General features: G+C 37.9%; 1 protein-coding gene and 1 pseudogene across 15 annotated transcripts in view; one reads left to right on the top strand and one right to left on the bottom strand.

The window, feature by feature from the left end:
• Positions 1 to 14746, top strand: part of LOC309863885 — a 41220-nt pseudogene extending 26474 nt beyond the window's left edge. Inside the window, exon 3 of the transcript in view lies at positions 14683 to 14746. The product of the transcript in view is annotated as an uncharacterized misc_RNA (transcript). The remainder of the gene's footprint in view (positions 1 to 14682) is intronic.
• Positions 14747 to 22206: 7460 nt separating this feature from the next.
• Positions 22207 to 26220, bottom strand: part of ARAP2 (ArfGAP with RhoGAP domain, ankyrin repeat and PH domain 2) — a 188265-nt gene continuing 184251 nt past the window's right edge. For 9 of the 14 annotated variants that reach the window (XM_082728936.1, XM_082728942.1, XM_082728931.1 and 6 more), the window contains one exon: positions 22207 to 25462. In XM_082728936.1, coding sequence (XP_082585062.1) covers positions 25079 to 25462 — 384 coding nt within the window. In that variant the 3' untranslated portion in view covers positions 22207 to 25078. The remainder of the gene's footprint in view (positions 25463 to 26220) is intronic. The other 5 variants (XM_082728941.1, XM_082728938.1, XM_082728937.1 and 2 more) reach the window with 1 other exon arrangement.

Raw genomic sequence — 26220 nt, 5'->3', positions numbered from 1 at the left:
TAATTATGGCCATTTTTTCCTTTCAACATTTCTTTTAAGGTTTTTTTAGTGGTAATAAACTCCCTTAACTTTTATTTGTCTGGGAAATTCCTTATCTCTCCTACAATCTGAATGATAACCTTCCCAGTCTTGATTGTAAATTTTCTTTTTCTTCAGCAGTTTGAATATATCATCTTACTCTCTTCTGGCCTGCAAAGTTTCTGCTGAAAACTCAACTCGTAGCTTTATAGGCTTTCTTCACATACAACTTTTTATTTCTCTTTTGCTGATATTAAGATTCTCTCTTTAACCTTTGACATTTTAATTATGATACACCTTGTTATGGACCTCTTTAGGGTTCATTATATTGGAACTCTCTGTGATTCTTCAACTTAGATGCTTAGATGTCTATTTCTTATTCTGGGAAGTTTTCTGTTATTATTTCTTTGAATAAGTGTTCTACACCTTTCTTTCTCTTCTTTTTTATCTTCTGGGACCTCCATGATGCAAATGTTTATTCACTTGATGTTGGCCAAGAGATCTCTTAACCTATCCACCTTTTTAAAACTATTTTCTCTTTTTGCTGTTTAGCTTGTGTGCTTTCCATTACTGTTCTTCCAGATCCCTGACAAATTTTTCTGCATCTTCTAACCTACTGTTAATTCCTTCTTGTGTTTTTTTATTTCAGTTATTATACTATTCAACTCTGAATTGTTCGTTTTAACATTTTTTTTTTTTTAATTGAAGTTCTCACTGAAAGCTTCTATTCTTTTCTCTAGCCCAGTGAGTAGCTTTATGATCATTTAAAATTTTTGGTCAGGCATATTTCTTGTTTCTGTTTTTGTTTTTGTTTTTTTTTTTCTTGTTCCTTCTTTCAGAGCATAGTCCTCTGTCTCCCAATTTTTCTTGACTTTCTGTGTTCCCCTCATCCCCATGGATTAGATGGAAAGACTACTTTTCCTGAACTTGAATGAGTGGTCTTCCATATAGTGTTCCCTATATAAACTGTGTGTCCTTGATGACTTTTGCTGGCTGGCTGGAGTTGTGGCTGTTTTTGCTAGGTATTCTCTTAAACCATGGCTTTTTACAAAAGTAAGGAAACAATAATAATAAAAGAAAAATATAACAGTAAAAAGAAAAAGGAAGAAGAGAAAAAAAGAAAAGAAAAATCCCCAAAGAACAAAAATTAAGAAAAGACAAAGTAGGAAAAAATACATAAAAATAAAATATAAAAAATGAGCCACCCTGTTGAAAGAAATTAAAAATCCTGTGGCTTATTTTCTGTGCCCCAGCAGCACAGAGGCTGATGTGGCTTTGTGGACCCTGGACTCACTGAGGACCCCAGCTGTCTGTGATGACCCGGCCCACCTGTTACAGCATCCAGACCCTACTCTGGTGTGGTGTTTTGTTTTTAAAGATTTCACTTATTTATTGGACAGAGACACACAGAGAGGTAACACAGGCGGGGTGGGGGGTTAATGGTGGGAGAGGGAGAAGCAGACCAGGAAGTCCATGCTCATGTTGGGCTCCATCCCAGGGCCCTGGGATCATGACCTGAGCTGAAGTCAGACACTTAAAGACTGAGCCACTCAGGTACCCCTCTGGCTTGGTCTTTTAAGGTGGAGCAGGAAAAAGCTATTCCCACAGGTCATTGACACATTGTTGTTGTTGTTGTTCTTCTTCTTCTTCTTCTTCTTCTGTTTATTTCAGTAATCTCTACACCCATGGTGGGACTGAAACTCATGATCCTGAGATCAAGAGCTATTTATTCTTCTGACTGAGCCATCTAGACACCCCTCTCTCAAAATCCTTTTTTTCTATGTCCCAATATGTACAGAGCTGGCATGGGCTTATGGACATCGGACTCCCTGAGATCTCAAGCTTGCTGTGATAATCAGACCTTCCCATTATTGCATCCAAACTCTTTTACAATCTAGACTTTTAAGATGTGGTAGGAATGTAAACTGTGCTGTTCTCCAGTCCCTTTACCTAGCGAGCAATCCCACAGTTCTTCTACCACGTGGTGTGGAGTTCTAATGTTGTCTCTTTTATATGCTAGTTGCTTTTTAAACTGTGGGTTTCTTCTGTACCCAATTAATGTGGGATCTTTTCTGGTTCCTCAGACTATCCTTCCCCACTGCCATTTTCAATGTAGGGTTTTCTGGTTTTCTTTGTTACTGTGTCTCCATCTCTCTTGTAGTTTTCTTGCCATTCTCTCTATCTTTGGTTGTTCAGTAGCTGTTCATCAGCCCTCAGTTCTTCTTCAGGGGGAATTGTTCTATTAATAGGAAATTTGGTGTGTTCAGTGAAGGAGGTGAGTTCAGGGTCTTTTAACATTGCCATCTTGGACTGGAATACTCTGTGTCTTGGTGTATTATTTTTCTTTTTCTTTTTTTAAATATTTGTTTATTTGAAAGCAAGAGAGAGAAAGTGAAAGAGGGCACACAAGCAGAGGTGGGGGCAGAAGGAGAGGGAGAAACAGGCTCCCTGCTCAGCAGGGAACTCTGTGTGGGGCTTGATTCCGTCAAGGATCTGGGATCATGACTTGAGCCAACATCAGACACTTAACTGACAGAGCTACATAGGCCTCCCTGTGTGTTGATTTCTCTGCATTAGATAAAACAGCCACTTCAAGTCTTGAATGAGGGGCCTGATGTAGGAGATGAAGCTTATTGTTCAACCTTGCTCTAGCTCTTTGTTATTCTCCCTAATCTTTGTGATTGTCCAAAAAGCTTATTTTACTTTTAATGGCTCCTTGTAATTGAGGGTGTGCCAGGATCTGTCAGTGTCTCAGAAAGGAGAAGATCCATCAGCACGTAGGTCCAAGCTGACTGGAATCCAGATCCTCAGGCAGAAGTTTTTAAAGAAAGAAAATATAGACAATCCTATAGGGACATAAACATAAGCTCTACTCACCACCAGAGGCAGCTGATCTGGAGGTATTCCCTGGATAGCAACTGGAGGCACTAGACCAGAGTATAAGCTCATTTCTGGGAGACACCCATGAACAGAGCAGAGGGAGAGTGCAAATATTATATCTACTGTCCTCTGTTCCCTGAGAGAACCTCTGTAGGCCCCTAGCTATAGGCCAAACCATAAACATGGCCCTCAAGCCAAGGCTCCTAGACAAGTAGTCACCTGGGGGTGGTAGCCTGGCAAGAACACTCTCTCCAAATGTTATAATTTTATGTGACACAAGAACACAAGCCCCCGGACTGTCAGATCCAGTTGATCAAAGGGCATACGTTGGGTTATAGGCACAAAAACTTGGGTAACAGACATAAAATCTGGGCCATTGTATGTGTGTTGAAAGCTCCCCTCCCGGAGGTACTGGTCCTCTGAAGCAGGGCCATGGAAGAATTTGAAGGTGATGCCTGCCCTCCAAGATCTGTTGAAAGAATTAAAATCAGCCCTTCAGTGTGTATATAACTAGAAGCTGCCCCTCAGGATTCAGCTATGATGATGAGCTAATAAACTACCTTCAGAGAAAGATTGAGCTCCTGGGTCGGTTGCCTCTTACAGTGCCAAAGAGATCAGGGCATACATCCCCTGGGCAGCAGCCATAAAAACTGGTATACTGGGTAAGTGTGAAAGATCCCCTCTGGGAAATGCTAGCACTCTGGAACTGGCAGAGGAAGAGCATGAACATGATGCCCACTAACTAGAACAAGGCAGAGAGAGAACACACAGATGATACCCACAGAAAAGGGGGAAAAAAAAAAGGAAAAGAAAAGAAAAATGAAACTTACTGGCTAGAATCAGGCAGAGAAAAAGCAAGAAGGGGCTAGCAGGCCCCTAGATGTATGCTATACTAGATGCCTGACCCTCAAGCCAATATTTTAAATTAGCAAATGGGCTTTATTCACAAAGTCAGGCATTTGTGATGGTCCCTAAGACAAGTGAGTCTAAAAGTGTGGCTTTAAGAGACATTTCTCAGATTGTTTTAGCCTGTGTGTCTCATGGATGGGAACCCCATCAGTTTTCAGAGCTAGATGTGGCTCATCTTTCAGGTGGAAGTTGGAGTAACCAGTGTGAGGTTCAAACCCTTAACTCCTCAGGGAGAGGTTCTGGATTTTGAATTCCCTCCTGATTGGGATCACAAAGCCTGGAATGGTGTTTAGGGCAAGCCATTCCTACCCACTTTTTTGTGAATCTTTTTTTGTTGTTGTTTACAAGTGCTAGGGGGTTGCTCAGACAGTTTTTAGGTTTTCATTTTTTAAAGAGTAAGATATTCCACAGGTAGTTGCAGATTGAGTGTGTCAGTGGGAGGTAGTGCGTCCACGATCCTTCTTATGTTGCCATTTTGAACCGGAACCCTCTCCTCCCATACTCTTAATCTTTATATCCACACCTTGTGGCTACTCTTTGCCCTCTTTCCCTTAAAAGAAGTTCATTTTACAATATGACTTCTATGTCTGAGGCCTTTGGAAGGAAATTATTCTGAGTCTTCCCAAATCTTGACTCAGCAAGTCACTGTGATAAAGGGGATCAGTATGCCTTGAGAGGGGTGCCTTATGTAATGGCAGGAAGACCATGTAAGTGAAAAGGATGAAACTGCTGTGAGGACAAATTTTTGCCCTAAAATACCAAACCGTGAATACCAAGGAAGAAAATAAATTAGTGAGTTGTGAAGGAAGTAAGAGACTTTCTCAGTTGTGTAAGCAAATACTACTTGAGCACAGGTTGTAAACTGATAGGAAGAGGGATTTATTAGGAGAAAGCAAATGAGGCAAAATGTACAAATGTACTCCTATGATTACCCTCATACAAAGAAAGAATAATTTTTAAAAGTTTTTATTTAAATTTAATCAATTAACATAATGTGTTATTGGTTTCAGAGGTAGAAGTCAGTGATTCTTCCGCCTTATATAATACCCAGTGCTTGTTACATGATGTGACCCCCCTCAAGGTCCATCACCCAGTTGCCCCAACCTACCACCCCTCCCCTCCAGCAATCCTCAGTTTAATTTTTAGTTAAAATTGGTGAGCAATTTTAGGATTTGTAAGTTGCATCATATTATCCATGTAAAATAGATTTCATACTGCTTGTTATTCTTTTTAGTGACCTGTAAAGAGGTGACCATCAGAGTAGGGGGAGATGAATGTACAGAATATATTGTATTGTATAAAACATAATACCCATTTCCTACCCATATCTGTGCAAAACTGCTCACCAACATCTCAGGAGATTCCAAAGTAAGAACCTAGTACTAGGTTGTTTATTTTTTTCCAACATGTAGCATTCAAAAATAAAACATTTGCAAGTCTCTTTTACATGTACATTAATTATAGAAAATTAGAAGCACTTAGAGTGGGCCATTAAGTGTTGGTTAGAAAATGATATCATGAGCTCTGACAACATCAGTAATAGGAAACTAAGTTTACTTCCAAAGGGAGGGGAGATCATTGAAATTTTAATTTGTTTCTCAACGGTTCAATTATAACATGTCTAATGTGCTAGACATGAACCTCAAGGGACTTAACACAATTATGGGACTATTCCAGTGTACCTTGCTCTCTTGCATTTATTTTCTCAAAAGATTAGATATGGGTGTTTTAGATCATTCTTGCCTCTCAAATACTTCATAATGGCTCTCTTCTACTTTCTACACTCTTTGTATTCCTTAGATGGTTGGCTAGATTACTTCAAATGAAACAGGAACTGTTTATCTTGCTGGGGTAAGGGAAAAGCTCTTTATGCCTTTTAAATATGGTTTAATAGATGCCTCCTTTGTGGATATCATGCTAATGGCTCCCTCTGATCAAGAGTTCATTGGCCATTCATTTATTCAATAATAAATACATTGTCTTCAGTGCATCCCTCTTCCTAACACATTTTTTTTTTCCTAACACATTTTTATGGACTGTCATATGCAGATACCTTTCCTTCCTGATTTTGCAGTTTTGTCATACTCATGACTAAAACCCACTAAGGGGCAAAGAATCCCTGATACCCCTTAAGTTTGGGGTCTCTGAAATCAATAAAATTGATAATATGAAAAAATGAAAGAGAAAAAGCAAGAAGCGGCTAGCAGGCCCCTAGATGTATGCTATACTAGATGCCTGACCCTCAGGCCAATATTTTAAATTAGCAAATGAGGCAAAATGAGAATTCCATTTATAATTCCTGTATTTCATTTATATGTTTTAATCAGAGTCTTTCAACAAAAACTGCCTTGCCTGTGTTTCAGTTATAGGAGCTTTATTTTAGATATCAGGAACAACATTCTCAGAAGGCTAATTAAGCAACTGTATTTGGACTTTGGAGTTGCAAGTAACAGGAACCATTTTTGGAATTTATAATAAGAACGCACATACTGGGGCGCCTGGGTGGCTCAGTGGGTTAAGCCTCTGCCTTCAGGTCATGATCTCAGGGTCCTGGGATCAAGCCCCACATCAGGCTCTCGGCTCAGCGGGGAGCCTGCTCCCCCACCCCCCCACCTACTTTGCACTGTCTACTTGTGATCTCTCTCTCTCTGTTAAATAAATAAATAAAATTAAAAAAAAAAATACATGCCCCAGAACCTAAAAGCATGTCATTCAAAGAGGAAAAGAAATTGTCTGAGATACAAATATGTAGTAATTAGAAAAAGCTTGATATTTAAGGCCATGATACTAGATAAAATAACTCAAGAAATGAGTACCAATATAGAAGAGAAGAAGAAAAAGGACTAAGTCCACCAATACATTCATGTTTCTGTGTTTGCTCATTTAGAATGTGGTGCCCCATTTACCAAGTGAGAAAGCATTTGAAAAGGGAGTGGTAAACTGTGTCAAAAGCCACTGATTAAGTGAATTATCTAAAGCACGAGAAGTTATTTGGCAAAGGTGGAGGTCACTCATCAACTTGACTAGAAATAGGTTTGGGTTTTGTTTTATTTTTATTTTGTTTTGTTTTGTTAGAAGGTAGAGGAGAGGGTTGGTGGGGAGAAAGGCCTGGTCAGAGAGAGTTCAAGACAGAATGGGAATAAATAGGACACTATAAACCAAATCTTTTAAGATAGTTTGCTATTGGGATATTGTGACATAGCAGGAGGTGTGCATGGTATATAGACAGAGCTTGTCTTTTTCTTTCTTTAAAAAAAATAAAATAAAATGGAAGCTCTTATAGAATGTTTGTATGCTGGTGACAATAATAATGCAGAGACAGGAAACCTAGGATGCAAGGAAGAGGGACACCATTGTCAGAGTCCTTGACAAATGAGGAAATTGAGACATGAAGCATTGCAAATATTGCCTGGGTTCTACTGCTAGCAAGTGGCAGACCTGGAATATAATCTCCGATGTCTCACTCCAAAGCTTCTCTTCAGTTCTAGTCTATGCTGTTTCATCCTGGAGGGAAGTAATTATTCAGCTCACTGTGAACTGGGTGTATGTCCTCAAACACATTCATTCTTATAGCCTAAAGGTAAGAGAAACTCTAAGATTCCCTGTACCAGTGACCATATAAACCCTGCTGAGTACAGAATTCCTATTTGGGTGTTAGAAAACATTCTTATGCAGACCACAGAAAGAATGTCTTTTGAAGTTTTGTAGCAAAGTATAGGCCATGATCAGGGACCACACACCCCACCCACTGGCATAAGAAAAAACATTCATTAACCACAATAATCACAACAAGGAAACCGAGAAGTTTGTTTCTCTTTCTTCTTTCCAGGCCAAAGCAGAACTAATACAACTAGATCAGCAAAAATTCAAAAAATAGTGAAAGTGAGGCACATAGTTAATGATCTTATTAGGTCATGAAGATTACTTCATTAGATAGAAATATGTTCTGAGGGCGCCTGGGTGGCTCAGTGGGCGCTGCCTTCGGCTCAGGTCATAATCTCAGGGTCCTGGGATCGAGTCCCTCATCAGGCTCTCTGCTCAGTGGGGAGCCTGCTTCCTCCTCTCTCTCTGCCTGCCTCTCTGCCTACTTGTGATCCCTCTCTGTCAAATAAATAAATAAAATCTTTATAAAGAAAAAAAGAAATATGTTCTGACTATATTAACATGAGTAACTCTACCAAATACAAACAGTTTATCACTCTTCACTGAAAAGTCAAGAAGATTATTAAGGAGTCCACCTCCTTGGGGATCCTGTCCAAGCTGGTAGCACTTTCAGAGTCCTATATGACTTCAGAGACCAGTGCTGGGAATTCACGTAACAACAGTCAGGTATGAACTACAATTTAATACAATAGGCTTAACGGCTAACTCTTCCACACCACAAAACTCATTTTTTCTTCAGGAAATCCAAATACTTCATGTAATATGTGACTGACAAAGACCAAATGAGCATGTCCTGGTCAATCCATAGATTCAATATTAATAAAATTTTTAATAAAAATAAAATTCAGATAGTTTTATGCACTTTTATGACCCCTTCATTGAATCTTGCCATTTTCTGGACTCCACCCTAGTGCTTTGTATTAGAACAAAGCATTCTGAAAAATAGGGCATGTTATATTTATAAATTATGAAATTTTCTTAAAAAGCTAAATGTTGAGAGGTGCATGGGTGTCTCAGTTGGTTAAGCCTCCGATTCTTGATGTCAGCTCAGCTCATGATCTCAGGGTCATGAGATTGAGCCCCACACCTGGCTCTATGCTCAGTAGAGCCTGCTTGTACCTCTCCCTCTGCTCCTTCCCCACTTCTAATAAGTGAATACATCTTAAAAAAAAAAAAAAGTTATATGTTGAACATCCAAATAGAGCCATTACATTAAACTCTTAAATAGAAATAATAATAAAATCTGACATTTATTAGGAAAAATATGCATTATAGTAATGCAATTTGAATATGAATATAAAAATAAAATTGCCAGGAAATGGAAACATTAATAGCTTTTAATTTGAACACATTGGAAAGGAAGTTGGAATGAAAACAGAAAGTTGTTGAACTTATTCATAAAGAGCAAACACTAATTTATTCTAAGTTGTTAGTGTTAATATAGTCTGCAGCAGTGGACAAATCAATGTTAATTGAGTCCTAAAAGGAACACATGCAGGAAACAACTTTCGCTATTATTAACAGCAAGTACATATGAAAAGGCAGCATTGAAATTAAATACAATTTAATTAAGTCCTGAATATTTTTATTAACATCAAAATACTAGACACAGTGAATAAATTATATGCACCCTTAATGCTGATTCTTTTCTTTCCAAGACTTTATCATGCGAACATTTGAACATGGAGCAAAGTTGGGAAAATTTTTTCATGACCAACCTAAAGTCCACCACCTAGATTCTACCATTAACATCTTACTATGCTTCTCATTCATACTATGTATCCTTCAATCTATTCATCCATGAATTTTAATTTAATCTCTATTCATTTAAAGTAAATTGCAAACATCTCAACAACTTCCTCAAATACGTTAGCAAGAAGTTCGCTAATAACATTTATGTAAAGTGCACATATTTTCAGCGTACATTCTGGGTTTTGATAAATGCATACACCTGTCTAGTCCAAACCTCTATCAAGGGACAGAACATAATAATTCATCCACTTCACGGTCACCTTCTTCTCATCCCACTCAATTTCTATTTCCATCCAAGACAATTATTGTCATATTGTGACTTACAAGAAATATATATTTGGTCTTCATCTTTGTCTCTGGCACAGAGTTCCTAGAATCCATGGCATTTCCTCCAAGGACAGTAATAAATTTTCCTTTTTTTATGTTAATGACAGAATTTGAACACCACCTAAGGATGGTGGCTGGTTGCCAATGCAGCCAACCTAGTGATGAGACTTTCAGTCTCACCTCCTGACCTCCAGGGAGAGAGGCTGAGAATTGCGTTCAGTCACCAATGTTCAATGATTTAATCAAATATGTCTATATTAAAAAGACTCCATAAAGACACAGAAAGAGAACTTCCAGTTGGTAATCACATGGAGATTTGGGGGGAGTGGAAGCTCCTTGCCCTTTCTTCATACTTCATTCTATGCATCCCTTCTATCTGGCTTTTCCTGAGTTCTATACTTTTATAATAAACCATAATCTAGCAAGTAAAATGTTTCTCACTAGCAAATTAATTGAACTCAAGAAAGGGAGTTGTTGGAAGCTCCAATTTATAGCCAATAGGTCATAAGCACATGTGACAGACCTCCTGGTCTGAAAGATGGAGAACAGTCTTCTGGTATTGAAATTTTGACCTGTGGAAGCTGATACTGTCTTTAGGTAGATAATGTTGGAATTGGGTTGAATTGTGAGACACCCAGTGGGTGTTGGAGCATTGCTCAGTGGTATGAGGGAACCACTTGCCCAACACATATGTTGAAAAGGGGTGCGTAGGACCCCTTTAACCACTCCTGTGATTTTCCACTACAGTGCTGCACATTTCTAAAAGTGATCAACTAAGTAAAAAAAAAAAAAAAAAAATTATCATCTTCTCAACTGTTGGACTTTTGTTTTCCAAAGATTTTGACAATACTTCCTCTTGATGAAAGAAAATTATTTCAAATTGTATTTGTTAAATACTTATGCATCTTTCAAATAGTTGAGTAAAAACTGGAATTGTTAAATATTTATTTAAAGACAGGCCATGCTTAACTTGAAGATTGGAGCATTAGACACATTCCATCAAACCTCAGTTTAGTTATCTTCATTAAGATGGTTAAGTTATCTTCATTAAAGATGAACTATGCTCACATTTCTTGTTCTTCACCTAGTTATCTCACAAATTTCTATCCTGTTTTGAAATTCCTGGCTAGCTCAAAACCAACCATACAGTACATACACAATAAATATTTGTTGAATGGTTAAAATGACAGGAAGATTGGGGAAGGAACTAATGTTTACTAAAGGTTTATAAATATGACTAGCAGAATGCTACATATTTTTAAACTATTATCTTGCTTTAAAAAAAATACTGCAAGTGGGGCACCTGGGTGGCTCAGTGGGTTAAGCCGCTGCCTTCAGCTCAGGTCATGATCCCAGGGTCCTGGGATCGAGCCCTGCATCAGGCTCTCTGCTCAGTGGGGATCCAGCTTCCCACCACTCTCTCTGCCTGCCTCTCTGCCTACTTGTGATCTCTGTCTGTCAAATAAATAAATAAATAAATAAATAAATAATCTTTAAAAAAGAATTTCAAAATCCTGCAAGTTAGGTACACTTTGCTAATGCCTTGTATGTGATAAATGCTCAATATATCACAATAACCTAACTAAATGGATCACTTATAACTCTTGAACTGTACAGATTATAATTTATACCAGGGTTTTAACCCCCGAAAACATCAGAGCACCAATTGGATTACCCATGTGCAACAGGCTTAACATTAATATATTTTTTTAAAGATTTTATTTATTTATTTGACAGACAGAGATCACAAGCAGGTAGAGGGGCAGGCAGAGAGAGAGAGGGGAAAGCATGCTCCCTGCCAAGCAGGGAGCCCAGTGTGGAGCTTGATCCCAGGACCCTGGGATCATGATCTGAGCCGAAGGCCGAGACTTTAACCCACTGATCCACCCAGATGCCCCAACACTAACATTTTTATACCCACGAATTTTGTCTGGACCAGAAAAAAATAGCTCTAGAAACTTTTTATGAATATAGAAACCATTGGCATTGCTTATCAGTTATTGCTCCATTCTAAAAACTGTAAAAATCAGCAACTTTATTTCAGAGTCAGAATTTTTCCCACTTTAATTGGTAAGTTAAAAAAGCTACAGAATTTCTGATAAACAGAATACATAAATTTTAGTATTCCACGCTAAAAGCAATTCAATTTTAGTCTATTTCAGAAGGGCAATGGCAACTTCTAAGGATATGCATGTTCAAGACCAAGCTGGAAAATGAATTTTAATCAGAATTGAGGGAGACCAGATCTGGACATCCAGTATAAAATGATGTTTTTATAGAACAAATGAAAGAACCTTTCTCAATTTTCTATTTAAGTGCCATTAACAAAGGGAGGGGGAGGGGCGCCTGGGTGGCTCAGTGGGTTAAGCCGCTGCCTTTGGCTCAGGTCATGATCTCAGGGTCCTGGTCTCGAGTTCCGCATGGGGCTCTCTGCTCAGCAGGGAACCTGCTTCCCTCTCTCTCTCTCTGCCTGCCTCTCCGACTACTTGTGATTTCTGTCAAATAAATAAATAAAATCTTAAAAAAAAAAAAAAACAAAGGGCGTGGGAAAGCAAATAAAAAGGACAAAATGAGCAACTGAGTAAACAAGATAACACTAAACGAAAAAATACCACATCATTACCACAAACTGTCAGATAAAAATTTCTCAAAATCTGGAAAACATTTTCACTGACTGTAAGGCAGATGTCTGCTCATGTCTATGTAATCATCCAAGAAATATTTAAGTACCTTGTCCTGTGACCTAATAGGAAATCCCTTTAGGGCCGGTAGGTTACATTTAGTACCTTTTACTATGATTATTGATTATGAATGTCCCAAATTTGTTTTGCAGTAATAATTTAAAATGCGTATTGCCAGAAATTTATTATTCAAATGAAAGGACTGATAGGCAGATTATATCTTTAAACATAGACAACAACTCCTGGTGTTGGTTTTGTCAGTTGAATATTAGAAATAGTTCAAATGTTTCTGAGAGAAAACAAGCAGAGGGAGGGGCAGAGGGAAAGAAAATCCTCCAGCAGATTCCCTACTGAACACAGAGGCCCACACGGGGCTCAATCCCAGGACCCCTGGATCATGACCTGAGCTGAACTCAAGGGCTGAACACTCAACTGAATGAGCCACGCAGGCACCCCTAACGAAATTATTGATAGGTATATAATTATTGTCATTTTGTTGTTTTCTGGTTGTTTTTGTAGTTCTTCTCTGTTCCTTCTTCTCTTGATTTATTTGTGGTTTGATGGTTTTCTTTAGTGTTTTGCTTAGATTGCCCTTTACTTATTGTGTATCTATTATAGGTTTTTTTTTTAATTTTTAATTTTTTATAAACATATATTTTTATCCCCAGGGGTACAGGTCTGTGAATCACCAGGTTTACACACTTCACACTTCACCAAAGCACATACCCTCCCCAATGTCCATAATCCCACCCCCTTCTCCCAACCCCCCTCCCCCCAGCAACCCTCAGTTTGTTTTGTGAGATTAAGAGTCACTTATGGTTTGTCTCCCTCCCAATCCCATCTTGTTTCATTTCTTCTTCTCCTACACACTTAAGCCCCCATGTTGCATCACCACTTCCTCATATCAGGGAGATCATATGATAGTTGTCTTTCCCCGCTTGACTTATTTCGCTAAACATGATACGCTCTAGTTCCATCCATGTTTGATTTGTGGTTACTATTAGGTTCATATACAGCATCTTATGTGTATAACAGTCTATACTAAGTTGACGGTTGGTTAAGTTTAAACACATTCACAAAGTTCTAGATTTTTACTTCCTCCTGTTCTATGTCTGATGTACATTATATCATATATTACATCTTTCATTTTGTGTATCCCTTGGCTAATTTTTGTAGATATTTTGCCACTTCTTTGTTTTAACTTCCATACTAGCTTTGTAAATGATTCCTCAATTATCTTTATTATGTTTACCTTTGAAATTTTTTCCTTTCATAATTTTCTTCTACTTGTGACATTTTTATCTGCTTGAAGAATTCCCTTTAGTATTTCTTGTACTGCTGCTTTAGTGGTGATGAACTCCTTCAGTTTTCTTGGGGGAATTTTTTATCTCTCCTGTTCTAGGTAATAACATTGCTGGGTAAAGTATTCTTGTTTGTAGGGTGTTTCATTTTGTTTTGTTTTTCCTTTTAGCATCCTGCATATATCCTGCTACTCCCTTCAAGTCTACAACATTGCTGCTGAAAATACCAGCTGACAGCCTTATGGGGTTTCCCCTCTATGTAATTTTTCTTTTCTCTTATTGCTTTTAAATTTTCTCTTTGTCACTGTTTTTTGCTGTTTTAATTCGTGGGTCTCTTCAGGGATAATTTTGTTAGGGGCTATCTGTGTTTCCTAGACCCAGATGTCTGTTTCCTTACCCTAATTAATGCAACTTTCAGCCATTATCTCTTCAAATATGTATTATGCCCCCCCTTCTCCTTCTGGGATCCTTATAATGCTAATGTTATTATGCTCATTGGTGTCACAGAGTTCCTTTAACCTGTTTTCATTTCTTTTCTTTTTTCCTTCTTTTTTTTTTTTCCTGTTCAGCTTCGTTGCTTTACATTACCCTGTCTTCTAGATCACTGATCTATTCTTCTGTACCCTCTAATCTGCTGTTGACTCACACTATTTTCTTTTTCTTTTTTAATTTTTAATTTTATTTACTTATTTGAAAGAGAGAGAGAGAGCGTGCACAAGTGAGGGGAGCTGCAGGCAGAGGCAGAGGCAGAGGGAGAGGGAGACGCAGGCTCCTTGCCCAAAAGGGAGCCCAATGTGAGGATCGATCCCAGGATCCTGGAATCATGACCTGAACTGAAGACAGCTGCTTAAACCACGAATCCACCCAGGTGCACAGATTTACTCTATTTTCTTATTTTAGTTATTGTAGTCTTCATGTCTGACTGGTTCCTTTTTATATTTTCCATTTCTTTTTTGAAGTTCTCATTGTGTTCCTCCACTCTTTTCTCAAGTCCCGTGAATATCCTTATTGCCATGACTTTAAATTCTTTACCAGGCATAGTGCTTATCTCCATTTAATTTAGCTCTTTTACAGTGATTTTGCCTTGTTCTTTGGGACATATTCATCTGCCTCATTTTGTCTAACTCTCTGTGTTTGTTTCTGTTAATTAGGTCAGCTGTGTCTTCTGGTCTTGAAAGTAGTGGTCTTGTGAAGCGGTCCTGCGGTGCCTCATAGAACAATCTCCCGGTCACCACAACCAGGCACTCCAGGGGTGTCCCTCTGTGAGCTGCATGTACCCTCCTGTTGTGGCTGAGCCATGATTTCCCAGCCAGCTGCAAAAACCCTCTTTACCTGCGAAGGATGCATTGGGCCGTGTTTTCTATCTGTAGTATTGAGAGGACTGTTTGCGCTGGTGGTGGTTTATTGGCGGACTGGGCAGCAGTCAGCCTGGCTGTCTACAGTTAGTCCCTCTGCCACAGCTGCAGGCACCCTGAATAGCAGGGCTTGCTCCTTGCACAGCCAGCTAAGAAGCTAAGCTGTAGGAACTGTGGATTTGCTGGTATATGGGTTTATTTATCCCCCATACCCAGGGCAGGAATCTTTCTGGAGTGGTGCTGGTCCTGCTGGGTATGGCTGTTCAGGGAGTTGTTTTGGAGGGTTGCCTATCAGGAAAGGTAGGTTAGATGGTGTAGGTTGGCAGGGGAACATGGGGGTAGGGCACCTGGTCCTGCTAGCAAGGCTGATAAAGTGTGTTATGCTGGCTTTCACAAGCATTCTATCTATCTAGGCTGGGGGAGGGGAAGAGAAAATACCAGCTCTCAGTGCTTTTGTTCCTGGAGAAATCTCCTGCGGATCCCTGTCCCTCCAGCACAGGTTCTGAGATTAGTCAGTATATTACCTTCACATAATACCCTGGGCTTTTCAAACTGCTGCTTCTTTGCAGTCTCTTGAGCCAAGTTATTTAGTATGCTCACTTTTTAAGGGCAGGAACGCAGTTTCTTATTGCCCTTTTGCTCTTCCAAAGTTAAGCCCTGTTGATTTTTAAAGCTCCTGGGATTAAGCCCTGTTGGTTTTCAAAGCCAGACATTATGGGGATTCATCTTTGCAACAAGGGTCCCTGATACCAGGGAGACCGGGAGCAGGGTCCGTCTTCTCTTTTCCCCATGCTTGTTATGTTCTTTTCTGTTTGTGGCTAGTCGTGGGAGGAGTTTGTTTCTCATTCACCTCTCCACCCCTCCTAACATTTTTCATGTGGTCTTCTCACTGTGATTGAAGGTCTGCTCTGCCAGTCTTCAGGTTATTTTCAGTTAGTCACATAGACGTAGCTCTTATTTTGGTGTGGCCACAGGATGAGATGAGCTCAGGATCTTCCTACTTTGCCATCTTCCCAAAACTTTTTTTTTTTTTTTAAATAAACTATTCCATCAACGTATTGCCTTGAAATTAAAGGTTATTTCAAATGTAATTTTAATATAAACTGTATCTGAATATAAACTATATCTGAAATTCTTATGTAGTTTTTCTGTATCACAATCTTTTGCTTTTACTTTTATTAAGCTTTTAAATATTAATTCTAGCATAGTTAATATACAGGTTATAATAGTTTCAAGTGTATAATACAGTGATTCAACACTTCTATACATTACTTAGTGCTCCTCATTTTTTTTAGTTTTAAAGATTTTATTAATTTGTTTGACAGAGAGAGCAGTCAGAGGGAGAGGGCAAAGCAGGCTTCCCACTGAGCAGGGGCCTGAGGTGGGACTTGATCCCAGGACGTCAGGCAGATGCTTAACCAAGCCACCCAGGTGCCCCATGAGAAGTGTGCTCTTTAGCCCCCATCACCTGTATTTCACCCATTCCTCCACCCTCCTCCCCTCTTGTAACCATCAGTTTGTTCTCCATAGTTAAAAGTCTGTTTCTTGGTTTGTTTCTCCTCCTAACCCCCCATTTGTTTTATGTTTTAAATTCCACATGAATGAACTCATTTGTCTTTCTCTGTCTTTGTTTAACGTAATACTTTCTAGCTCCATCCATGTCATGGCAAATGGCAAGATTTCATTCTTTTCTATGGATGAATCCTGTTCCACTGTACACACACCACACCTTCTTTAGCCATTCATCTACCTATGGACACGGGAGCTGCCTCTCTAATTCGGCTATTGTAAATAATGCAATAAACACAGGGGCGCATCTAATCTTTTTAGTATTTGTATTTTGGGGAGTAAATACCTAGTAGTGTGAAATGTGGATTGTAGGGTAGTTCTAGTTTCAGGTTTTTGAGGAAACTCCATACTGTTTTCCATACTGTCTGTACCAGTTTGCATTCCTACCAATAGTGTACAAGGTTTTCTTTTTCTCCACATCCTTGCCAACACTTGTTTCTTGAGTTTTTTATTTTAGCCATTTTGACAGGCTTGAGGGGATATCTCATTGTGATTTTGATTTACACTTCCTTATCATAACTAATGTTGAGCATTTTTTCATGTGTCTCGTGGCCTGTATGTCTTCTTTGGAGAAATGTCTGTTCATGTCTTCTGACCATTTTTCAATGGATTATTTGTGGGGTTTTTATGTGGTAGGTTGCCTAAGTTCTTTATACATTTCGAATACTAACACTTTATTGGTAACATTTGTGAATATCTTCTCCCGTTCAGTAGATTGTCTTTTAGTTTTGTTGATTATTTTCCTTGGCTGTGTAGAAAATTTTATCTTGGTGTAGTCCCAGTAATTTATTTTTGCCTTTATTTCCCTTGTTGGAAGAGACATATCTAGAAATACGTTGTTATGGCCAATGTTAGAAAATTTACTGCAGGTGCTCTCTTCTTAGATTTTTATGGTTTCAGGTGTGATATTTAGATATTTAATCTATTCTGAGTTTATTATTGTGTATGGTGTAAAAAAAAAAAAAAAGGTCTCATTCTTTTGCATGTGGAGGTCTATTTTTCCCAATACCATTTGTTTTTTTCTCATTGCATATTCTTGCCTCTTTTCTTGAAGATTGACCATATAATTGTGGGTTCGTTTCTGTGCTTTCTATCCTGTTTGATTGATCTGTGTTTTTGTGCCAGTACCATATTGTTTTGATCCCTACAGGTTTATAGTATAACTTGAACTCTGGAATTGTGAAGCCTCTAGTTTTTTTTTTTTGTTTTTGTTTTTGTTTTCTTTTTCAAGATTGTTTTGTCTGTTCAAAATCTTTTGTGGTTCCACACAAATTAGGATTGTTTGTTCTAGTTCTGAGAAAAATGCTGGTGGTATTTTGGCAGGGATCACATTAAATGTGTAGATGACTTTGGGTAGTATGGACATTTTAACAAAATGTATTCTTTCAATCTATGAGCATGGAATAGCTTTCCATTTTTTGCATTGTCTTTAATTTCTTTCATTAATATTTTATAGTTTTCAGGGGCACCTGGGTGGCTCAGTTGGTCAAGTGTCTGCCTTCGGCTCAGGTCAGGATCCCAGGGTCCTATGATTGAGCCCTACACCGGGATCCCTGCTTGGTAGAGTCTGTTTCTTCCTTGGCATCCCCCACCACCACTTGTGCTGGCTCTCTTCTCAAATACATAAAATCTTTTTAAAAAATATTGTATAGTTTTCTGAGTACAGGTCTTTGGTTAACTTTTTTGCTAGGTATTTTTGGTGTGACTCTAAATGGACTGCTTTCTTAATTTCTCTTGGTTCATTATTAGTGTATAAAAGTGCTATGAATTTCTGTACATTGATTTTGTATCCTGCAGCCTTACTGAATTCATTTATCAGTTGTAATAGGTTTTGGGTAGTGTCAGGCTTACTGAATTCATTTATCAGTTGTAATAGTTTTTGGGTGGAGTCTTTAGGGTTTTTATATATAGTATCATGACTCCTGCAAATAGTGATAGTTTTATTTCTTCCTTACCAGTTTGGATGCCTTTTATTCCTTTTTCTTTTCTGATAGCTGTGGCTCAGATTTCCATGACCATGTTGAATAAAAATGGTGATACTGGACATCCTTGTCTTGTTCCTGATCTTAGGGGAAAAGCTTTCAGTTTTCCGCCATTGAGAGTGATGTTAGGTTGGGTCTTTCATATATGGCCTTTATTATGTTGAGAAATATTCTCCATAGAGCTACTTTATTGAGGGTATTTAACATGAATGGATGTTGCTTTTTTTTTTTTTACATCTATTGAAATGATTGTATAGATTTTATCTTTCGTCTTGTTGATGTAGCACATTGACTAATTTAAATATAGAACCACTCTGGTATCCTGGAAATAAATCCCACCTGATCATGGTGAATGATTTTTTTATGTATTTGTGGGTTCAGCTTGCTAATGTTTTGCTGAGGATTTTTATAGGAACATTGGTCTGTAGTTTTTTTTTTTTTTTTAAACTAGTGTCTTTATGTGGTTTTGACACCAGAAGGCGAATGCCTTTTTTTTTTTTTTCCAATGCTAGACAGTGAAGTTCTACATAATATTATTTTTCCTGTTTTAGCAGAGAAAGCTCGGGATCTTGGACCCAATCAGGAACTGAGATGAATTGAGGTTGTGAGGCAGTTTTGACCATGTTCCGTTCAGATTCCAATTCATATATGCTCTGACCATATGGATCTCCAAGGTTTCCAACTGGAGCTTTCTATGTTCACAAGGAAACCTCTCCATGAGAGTAAATAAACTTGAATCTTTGTCTTCTTAGTACTGTAAGCCTACAAACTCTACTCTGCTCTTGAAGCCTTTCCAATGAACTTAGTAGCATACTGCCCTATGTTTCCTTATTCAGCACATTGTCTCAAAAGGAAAGCCAGCTGTAGTCAGTTTCATTCTTCCCTTTTTCCTGGGATTTTTGTCCCTTGAGTCTCTAATTTTGCCTCCTTGGCTACACAAATGTCCAAAAACTCTGATTTATCTCTCTGCAAAAAGCATCTCTCAATTTGATCAAAGACCAGATTATTTTCAACTTACTTCCTGTGTATAGATTCTGTGAATACCCCCAGAAAAAGAGCAGCTGTACAATATCTTGAAAGTTCCTACTTCCTCAGAGTGTTGCCACATTTATTCCTATTCATTTCAGCAATAGTCCTTACAGATTTTTTAAGATCTATTACTCCTAGCTCTTTGTAGGACCATTTTTTTTTTCTTCAAGCATTCCTTATACCGTGACTTCATTTATTTAGTATATATTTCAGTAGAGACTATAGGCTATGGTATCGACACTGTTCTAAGTGCTGGGAATATAGTGGTAACCTTAAGATTCTTCACTGACAGATCCTATTAGAAATAATTAGACCGGGGTACCTGGGTGGTTCAGTGGGTTAAGCCGCTGCCTTCGGCTCAGGTCATGATCTCAGGGTCCTGGGATCAAGCCCCGCATTGGGCTCTCTGCTCAGCAGTGAGCCTGCTTCCCCCTCTCTCTGCCTGCCTCTCTGCCTACTTGTGATCTCTCTCTCTCTCTCAAATAAATAAATAAAATCTTAAAAAAAATAATTAGGCCATGAAAATGTATACTAATAAATATGTAAATTTTTAGACAGTGATAAGGTCTGTGATGTAAGAAGATAAAGGGGATAGAAAGTAATGATGCCATTTTATATGGATCGTTCAGAGGTCTATTAAGGAGCCATTTGATGGTGACCAGTGAAATATATGTATGTCTGGACAGCATGTTACTTATAGGGAATAGTTCATGCAAAGCTAAAGCATTTTCATGCATGGTAATTTTGAGGAGCAAGTATGCTTGTATCAAAGTGAGGGAGGTGAAAATTGGTGAGATGACAGAAGTAGCAGTTGGTACATTGAAACCAATTATTCCAGGCCTTATATTTATACTTTCAATTTAACAGAAATAGAAAGCTATTCAAACGTTGTTAGGAGAGACTATTTTTTATTTAAAAAGATTAATTTGGCTTTTTCTTATATTTAAAAAGATTAATTTGTGATTTGTTCCGCATAGTACATCTTTGGTAATCATTCAGGCAAGAGAGGAGAGTGGTCTGAGCAAGCTAACGTGGAGTTTAGAAAGGCTTCTGAGCTAGGACTTCTGCTTGCACTCAAATGCCAACTCTGTTGATCATTACCTGAGTAATCTGCTTGACCTTTCGTACCCGAGTCCTAGAAAGGGCAGAGGAGGGTGGAATGGAAAGGATGAGGAATAGATAAAGAACATTAGATATGGTGTATTTGAAACGACAGCTGGGCACTCAGGTGGGAATGTAAATTACAGTCTGGAGCTCAATGGGTAGGTCCAGACTGAAACTATTTAGTCAGAATATGTACTCTATTTGAAGCTATGAGATTAAATGAGTTCCTCTAGTTCAGTTATATAGAGATGAGTATCCAGTAAGGAATCCAAGACAGACTAATGAAAGAGAAAATCACATGATAGAAATATCCTGGAGACTAACATTAGAATGTATTCCACAAAGGTGGGGTGATCAACTGTGTGAAATGCTACAAGTGGTGACAGGTGGTCAGGTACAACACCTGAGAAGTGACCATTTAAATTAGCAGTAAAGTTGTTCTGACCTTGCCAGGAGCAGTTAAAAATATCAGGAAACAAGGCTGAATGCAGAGGTTTCAGAGAGAAAATGGGAGGGGATAAAAAAGTAGCATGTGAGATAATTTACTGGAGGGGAAGGGGAGATGAGATCCCCTCCAATGAGATACAAATGTCACTTTTATTAGATGAAGGTTAGCGTTGATCCAATCTTAGGCATGTAGGATTATGGTTTGAAAGGACTTTATCTCTAGTCTAGTGAATACTGTTACTGAACTCAAGATCTCTCTGGGTTGTTCATTGGAAGGATTCACAGTATTCTCTATCAGGTGTGTGAGGGGTCAGCATCTTCACTCTGCTGGAATAGTGTTCTTGAGGTCATAAAACTTGAATCTTTATGAGCAGACCCAAATTATAATTTTGCTGGGCAAATTTTCAATTGTTTATATTATTTCAGCACTCAAGTTATCTGGCTAGTTGACTTCTAAGTGGTTTCATCTCAACATGGCCTCATCTTCTCCATTAGTCATTATGATAGCTGTAAAATCACACTGTATTCATTGCATTGATGTTAGATTCCATCGATGTTAGATTGCATTGATGTTAGATTCTGAGAGGTGGGATAACAAAAGTGTCAGAACCAATATGTATAAATATCAGGGAGTACTCTGACACCTATATTAAGATTTAACATAGAAGTGTGCTAGGGCTTTTATTAACAAAATACCACAGATGGGGTAGCTTGAACAATAGGGCTTTTCCTTACAGTGCTGGAGGTTAGAAGTCTAAGATCAAGATATTAGATGGTTTTGTCTGAGGCCTATCTCCTTGACTTGCAGAGGGCCACCTTCTTGGTGTGTCCTCACATACATGGCCTTTTCTTTGTGCATATACATCCCTGGTGTTTCTTCAAGTTTCTAAATTTCCTCTTTTTTTTTTTTTAAGGATACCAGTCAGATTTGATTAGGTCCCGCACCAACTTTCTTTTAGCTTAATCACCTCTTTCATGGCCCCATCTCCAAATATTCCACATTCTGCAGTACTGGGGATTAGGTCTTCAACAAAGAGCTTTAAAACACAATTCAGCCCACAACTGTGGTAATCTGTTTTATCAGTGTATATTTTTAAAAACCATGGGGGAAAAAAAAAACTGATGGAGACAATTTGAAAATAAATAAGAAGTCTCAGGGATTGAATCAAAGGAGGTCTAGAAAAACTAATACATTAATAGGTAACATTTATTAAAATTCTATGAGATACGTGTGTGTATATGTACATATACACAAACACATATATAAATATATATATAAAATTAGTTATCACAAAATGCCTACAAGACAGGTATTACTCCCACTTCTCAAATGAGGACACTTAGATTCTGAACATGAATCCCATAATTCATAAAAGGTCTTAAATCTATAGAGCTATCTGAATTAAGTTTACATTCAACATATGTAGCTATGGCAGAGAAAATAGGAATGTACAATATAACTTAGAATATTTGCCATAAAAAATTGTTCAAAATAATAAAATAACAGATATAAAACAGATTAATTTGTTACCTAATATTCATTTGTTTTCCAGATGATTAGAAATCAACATGATTGTACACATGACAGAAAATTGTTCACATTATAAATGTAATTCTATTTTTTTGAGCATATGATAATTATCAAAGTCTTGGTACAAATTTTGATAAGATGGTAAAAGTTTTAATCATCTTTTCCCCACTGTGATTTTCAAGTTCGAGAAGACATGAAAATATGTGAATACTAGTCTCTTCAAACAAATTTGATGCATTTTCAAAAATATTTCCTTTTGCAATAAACAGTTGATGTGTATTTTAGAACTATAAACTGTCATCTGAACAGTGCGAACAGTGCAAATTGACAGCTATTATAGTTAGAAACACAAGTCGAATTTCGCTCCAATTACTTTTGCTTATTTTTGAGTTTCAGTGCCATTTTCATAAATCATCAGGTAATGATTTGTTTAGAAGTCAAATATTTAACAGCTGTGTCTAGTAATTAACTTTAGGGCTATAGAAATGAAAGAGTACCATCAATATAGTTGTGTCCTATCTGTGGATATTCATCATTTAAAGTAGAATGATATTCATACTGACATATTTGGGAAAAAATCATATAGCTTATTTGAAATATATATTCAAATAAGGAAAAAGGAAAGTATATATTCAAGTATATATTCAAAAAAGGAAAGAGAAAAGAAGAGTGGATTTATCTCAAAATAATCTTTAACTTCTGAAAACAATCACATTCACATGGACTTGTAAAACAATTTTAATTTTTATTCAAAATATGAGATGTCATCATTAGCCCTTATCTTACTCTTGAAAAATGGAGACAATTATACAGGAAGGGAAGGGAAACAGGGCTATTAGATTTTAAGCTCCAGTTTTTAAAATATTCAGATAAGGCAGGTAAAAAGACTCCGGATACTTTCCCAGTGTCAAACACTGTCATATGCCTGCTTATCTCATAAATATTATCTTTTATGAGGAATAATAATTTTAGATTTTTTTTTCCTAAATACCATTTCTTGCTTTAAGTGAAGGCTCCCCAGCAGTGCTAATACCTATTTCATAAACTGACCTGCAGTTTCTTTAAATCCAAATCGACTGGAATTTTTTTTAAGGAATAAATATACACTCACGGTAAACTATTGTTTCACTGCCAAATATAAGTGATCAGTATTTCACAATGAAGAAATTCAGAGCATTTAAGAGTATATTACTATTCTATGATTAGACTGACCAAAGTATGGGCCTTTGTATAACAGATTCTGAAGAAGTCACCTGAAAAACAGGGGGGAAATAAGTGGTTGAAAGAGAGCTTCCTATATAATTTTAATCAAAACTCATCAGGCCTAATAAAATTCTTAGTAAATTGATGAATAGCGCTGTTCCTAATGTGAACTATAATTAGACAGTATCGACTGTTGGAGGAAAATCGCTAACTCAGTAGCTGACCTTGACGTGGTTTTCTTATTATTTATTAGATACCAGGAGATTTTTTTTTCCTTAAATAAAGAGACTTGTTCAAATGTGAACTGGTAGCCACCAAGAGTGGGATAAGTTATCCCTCACCCTAAAATGGCCACAAGCTGTAAACTTCCAGTTAATTCTGACACTGCAGAGAAACCTATTACCACCTTACTTAAAATAAGAAAGGAAATACCCAGTAAAACAACAACGATGAAAAAAATCAAATAACAAATCCCTGTGAGAGTGAATTTGTATGAAAACCATAGCAAGGAATTAAAACAAAATGTATACAGCAACAGTGCAAATGGCGTCCACACCAGGTACCATGCATCCAATGACTCTTCAATGCAGCATCCATTTCTTGTCCGCAGCCCCTGCTGCAGAACTGAAGCATAGTGAGTGTACTCTGTGGTTGTTCACCAACACCGTAAGCAAGCGTGGCCTCTGCCATTATTCATGGTTGTTGGCTGAACACTATCTTGGGAAACAGTCACTAGGCTTTTTTCTTACACAGTTTCCCATTAATGAGATTCATTCTGGTTCACAACGGATCAGAACTTAAGTGACCTCCTTGGTTTTTGGTTCACTCCTTGCATCTTTTTAAAACTCCAATGTTTGATAGGCAGCTACTAAAATATATCCTTCCCCTTTTCAACTTCCCTTTCTTTTCCATAAGGTGGACCCTATGTAAACCTAAACATACACATATACGGTAACTTAATATACAGGGTTTCTCAAAGTGCAAAATGTGTTACATACAGTTTCAAAGGCTTCATTTAAACAAAGCATTTTATACAATACAGTACAGTTTGAGATTTCTGCTCATAAATTACACCATTCAACAGACTACTGTAAAAAGCTTCGCTGGCTCAAAGTAACCCAGGGTGTCTACAGTTGAACTGTACAAGCTTTGTTCAGACCTAAAAAAGCATCATCTTATTCTTACCACATATGTACATAGATATTTTAAAATGCTATTTAAATGCTTATGTATAGCTAGACAAATCTCACAAACCATGAATTTTACTGTTCAGTTTCTGGTTTGCACACACATAGTATACAATATTTAAAAAAAATAATGTGTAAAACTATTTTATCTCTTTCTGCAAGATCTGCTCGTCCTCTAAGTCTCTTGGAAGGGTTCTGGTCCGCTGCAGCACCACGCTAAGTTCTTCAATTACCCTTGAGGGTAACTTACTATCAGAGTCCAAAGCAGCTTTGCCATTCCTGTCCTCAGTCTTCCTCAATGTCTTGAGGCCTTTATGGCTTTTTTGTTGCCCAGGAAAGACTTCAGCCTCTGTGTCCTCCAGACAGTTGAAACTCCGATGTTTTCTGGTTCGAGTTCGAAGTTTCTCATCCTTGTGCTCCAGGCAGTGGGCCACCATGGAGGCTCGCTCCTTCAAGCTGCTATCCCCCAACTCTTGATCCCGCTTTTCACTGACCCTCAGCCTTTCCAGTTCTGCTCTGGCACTCTGAAAAGAAAATGCAACATCTCACAGGAAAGCAAGACTTGGTACAAGGTAAGTTTAAAAGATTCATGCCATGTAAACGTGGATGCCTCTCATGTTTGTGCTCATTGTCATGACTGAGGTCTTAACTTTGACAGAACTGGCACGTTGGAGTTTTCTAACCAAGAAAGCAATACAGGCATCTTAGGGCTACAAAATCAATTGAAAGGTAGACCATGGAAATGCATTTTAACATGCATTTAACATACAGCTTCAAAGAAGTCTCTCAGATTACTTATTCAGATTGTTTCTCATTTCAAACCTGCCTCCTCCAGGTCATTTCTTCTTGAATGCGTCATATGCTTGTGTTATCTGTAATTCCTACGGTATCCTGTCTGTGGACACAGGATTTGGGGACATGCTCTATATTTGCACTACAGCCTCTTCTTTGAAACTAACAGTACATAGTAGCATATTAAAAATGCTGAGAAGTTCTATGGCAGATCTGTTTAACTTCTTTGTTTTTCTCTTCCTCCCACACAATCCCTATTAGAATCCCACAGATATATTCCTGAAAATGTGGAAAAATACATAGATATGTATTAAATCCGCTTCTGAATCCAAGGATTAGAGTTCACATTGGTTCTGCGGGCTATAACGGTGCATTTTCCTAACTAGTGTTCAGAACGTCTTGTGACTGGGAAATTTCGGGCATACAGAACTTCCATCAGATTATCATAGGGATGAAAATTTAATCAAGTATAAGATGTGAGGACAAACAA

Source organism: Mustela nivalis (genome assembly GCF_964662115.1).
Source record: "Mustela nivalis genome assembly, chromosome: 4".
NCBI classification, from domain to species: Eukaryota; Metazoa; Chordata; class Mammalia; order Carnivora; family Mustelidae; genus Mustela; species Mustela nivalis.
The sequence above is the reverse complement of the archived record's forward strand: the minus strand, read 5'-3'. Positions and strand labels throughout refer to the sequence as shown.